Below are 2,700 nucleotides of genomic sequence, written 5' to 3'. Positions count from 1 at the left end.
TTGACAAGACAAGTGAGCAGAATGGAAAATAAAAAAAATAAATAAAAGCATGGAAAATTCCAAGAAGTAAGTTTTTTTCCCCCTTTCCCTTTCTTACCCTTTTTTGCAAGTCTGATAAAAAAGATATTTGGAATAAAAAAAGGACCGATTTGTTGGATCGGAATACAATTTTACTTATTTTATTTTAATATATATAATTAAGAATTTTAAAATACCTATAAAATTATTGACGAATTAAAACATGTATAGGACCGATGAGAAGTAGGATAAAAACATTTATTATTTCAAACTTCACTTTTTAAGCATAACAAAACACCACAAGCTCCACATAAATTAAAGTAAAAACAATACATCGACACCTCACATGCCCATTCATAGGGCTTATTTGTTTCATATATGAAAACTTAATTTCTCTAAGCACAAAAATCAGGATGAGCAACAAGGTAAGCTTCAGTAGCGGTGAAGAATGTCATGCCATGTTCTTTTGCAGCCTTAAACTCCTCCTCTGAGATGTGGGTATGACCCGGCTTCAAATGATGTTGATTCTTCAACTTGATGATGCATCCGCCGTCACCAGAATCCACAAACTTATGTTCGGAGTGCAACGACTCCATCTTTTCCCCGAGCCCAGGTCCCTCAAAGAGCACGATCTTAACCACTAGGTTCTCGGCATCGACGAATTCGAGCTTGTCTTTCATGTGGGAGAATGGAGCACCTGTAATGTAAGACACAATGTGCATCTACTAATTAGTATTCAGCAATTCCTTGAAACATTATACTGTTTTATCTAATTTTCTACTTAAAGAATAACAATTTTCTTATGTATTTATAATATCAAGTAGACTATCTTTAAAAATATGCATATTACCTACACATGCTTGATATGCATGTACATAATTAATATTTAAAATATATAAATTCAAAAAATGAATTTTAATTATGTTACCATCGGGAAAATTTAATTGCCTCACACATCCGGTTGCGCCACCTTCTCCTTCGAGAACATCGATGCTCTTGAAGATATGAGGGATTATTTTCGGCAAGACATGGTGGCCATCAGTTACAATTGTCTTGAACATCCTCTTCGGGGTGACTTGAACTTTGATTTCCACGGAGAATTCGACGACTGCCATGTTTTTCGAGCACGAAAGAAGTATTGAACACAAGTATGGTGATATGCTATGAATTGGTTTGGAAAAAATGCTGAGATTGTGATGGGAATTTATAGGAGAAAATGGGAGATGTTAGTTGGATATAATCACAACCAACCCTTCAAACTTAAAAAACAAAATCACCCCATGTAAGAATTTTTAATGTGTACACTTGCTGTATTTTATATATTTATTAATTTTTATTATTAAATAGATGTGAAATTTTTAAAAAACACGATTTTTACTGTCAGAGCCCTCCACCTCTGACTTCAAGGTTAAAGTTTCTAGAATTTCAAGGTTGGTTTATTTAAATTATATATACCAAGAATTATTAATTATATGTTTATGGCCCAAAGTCTCCACACCATAAAAAATAAGAGGTTTTTTAATATTTAATTGAGTCTTTCATTTATTTAAATAAAAAATGTTTCAAAATAAATAATTTTTTTTCCATATTATTTATATCATCTTCATTATTATTATATGCGTGTGTAAATTAAATGAGAGCAAACAAGTTAAGATTTAAAATCATGTGTTTAAAATCCATAGTTCAAAAAACTCAACCCAAACACATTCTTAATGCTTTGTCAAACTTTCACAGGTCTTTTCTTTTCTTTGCTTTATTCCATCAAACCGTAAATCTAAATGAATAAAGAAAAAAAAAAAAAAACCCCACGAAATCAAAAAATAATAATAATAATCTTTGTAAAAAAAATACAAAAAACAAAGTTAATCAAATAAAGTAAATAAAAATATATAAATTTATATAATTTATATATATATATATATATAAATATATTTTTCTTGAATATCAACCATTAACAAATTACATAATAAACATGGATATCCAGTCTGAACACAAAGTGGAGGGAATTAAATAATTGGTCAAAACTTGACGTCGTTAGCTATATTTGTTCTTGGCAATCGTTATCCATATCTATAATTAACGCATATCTACCAGTCATCACAACGTATAGGATTGGAAATATATTTAACTAATAAAGATTAAATAAATATAGTTGTTTTTCCTGAATTTTGAACATGTCTTTGACACCGTTTTCCTGAATTTCTTGCAATCCTGAAAGCATCAGAAAAACACGTACCGGGTACTAAGGTTCAACTAAGTCGATAGTATCCGAGTTCAAGGAGTAGGTGAGCCCTCTAATCTCTTGGATCTTTAAAAAGACGACTATGGCCAAAATGAACTCTTGAGGCCAACATCTCTTCTTCTCCAGGAAAAGAAGTTCACGACCCGTGGGCCGCCGGATCATTCTTAAACAGGCACTCGGAACCCTAAAAAAAAGAAACTTTATTAGGAGTTCGATTCTATCTACCAAAAATTTATCGTACGAGTCTGTCGCACATGATTTGTCTAATTCAATTTACCTGGCTAGTGTGATTTATAGAACATTGTGTTAGCCTAAGAATTTACCCAAGTGCATCGAAAGGTAGCAGTTGCATGTTCAATTTTTTTTTAAAAAAACTTATCTATAGTATAAGTGTCACGCCCCGAGACCGAAGCGTCGGTGACATCCGGCATTGTTTAACA

General features: G+C 31.9%; 1 protein-coding gene across 1 annotated transcript; it reads right to left on the bottom strand.

Moving 5' to 3' along the window:
• Positions 1-263: 263 nt before the first annotated feature.
• Positions 264-1,206, bottom strand: LOC142550469 (major pollen allergen Bet v 1-D/H-like). Its single transcript, XM_075659562.1, has 2 exons — positions 947-1,206; positions 264-715 (listed from the first exon to the last, which is right to left on the bottom strand). Exons 1-2 carry the CDS (start codon positions 1,131-1,133, stop codon positions 414-416), a joined length of 489 nt encoding a protein of 162 aa, XP_075515677.1. The 5' UTR covers positions 1,134-1,206; the 3' UTR covers positions 264-413.
• Between the last annotated feature and the right edge of the window lie 1,494 nt (positions 1,207-2,700).

Source organism: Primulina tabacum, chromosome 7 (genome assembly GCF_025594145.1).
Source record: "Primulina tabacum isolate GXHZ01 chromosome 7, ASM2559414v2, whole genome shotgun sequence".
Lineage (NCBI taxonomy): Eukaryota > Viridiplantae > Streptophyta > Magnoliopsida > Lamiales > Gesneriaceae > Primulina > Primulina tabacum.
This window is presented reverse-complemented; position numbering and strand designations above follow the sequence as displayed.

Excerpts from the sequence above, each read along its gene's own strand:
- LOC142550469 (XM_075659562.1), bottom strand. The coding sequence starts at position 1,133 with ATGGCAGTCGTCGAATTCTCCGTGGAAATCAAAGTTCAAGTCACCCCG. Across the intron at positions 716-946 it reads GCAATTAAATTTTCCCGATG|GTGCTCCATTCTCCCACATG; the intron begins GTAACATAATTA and ends CTTACATTACAG.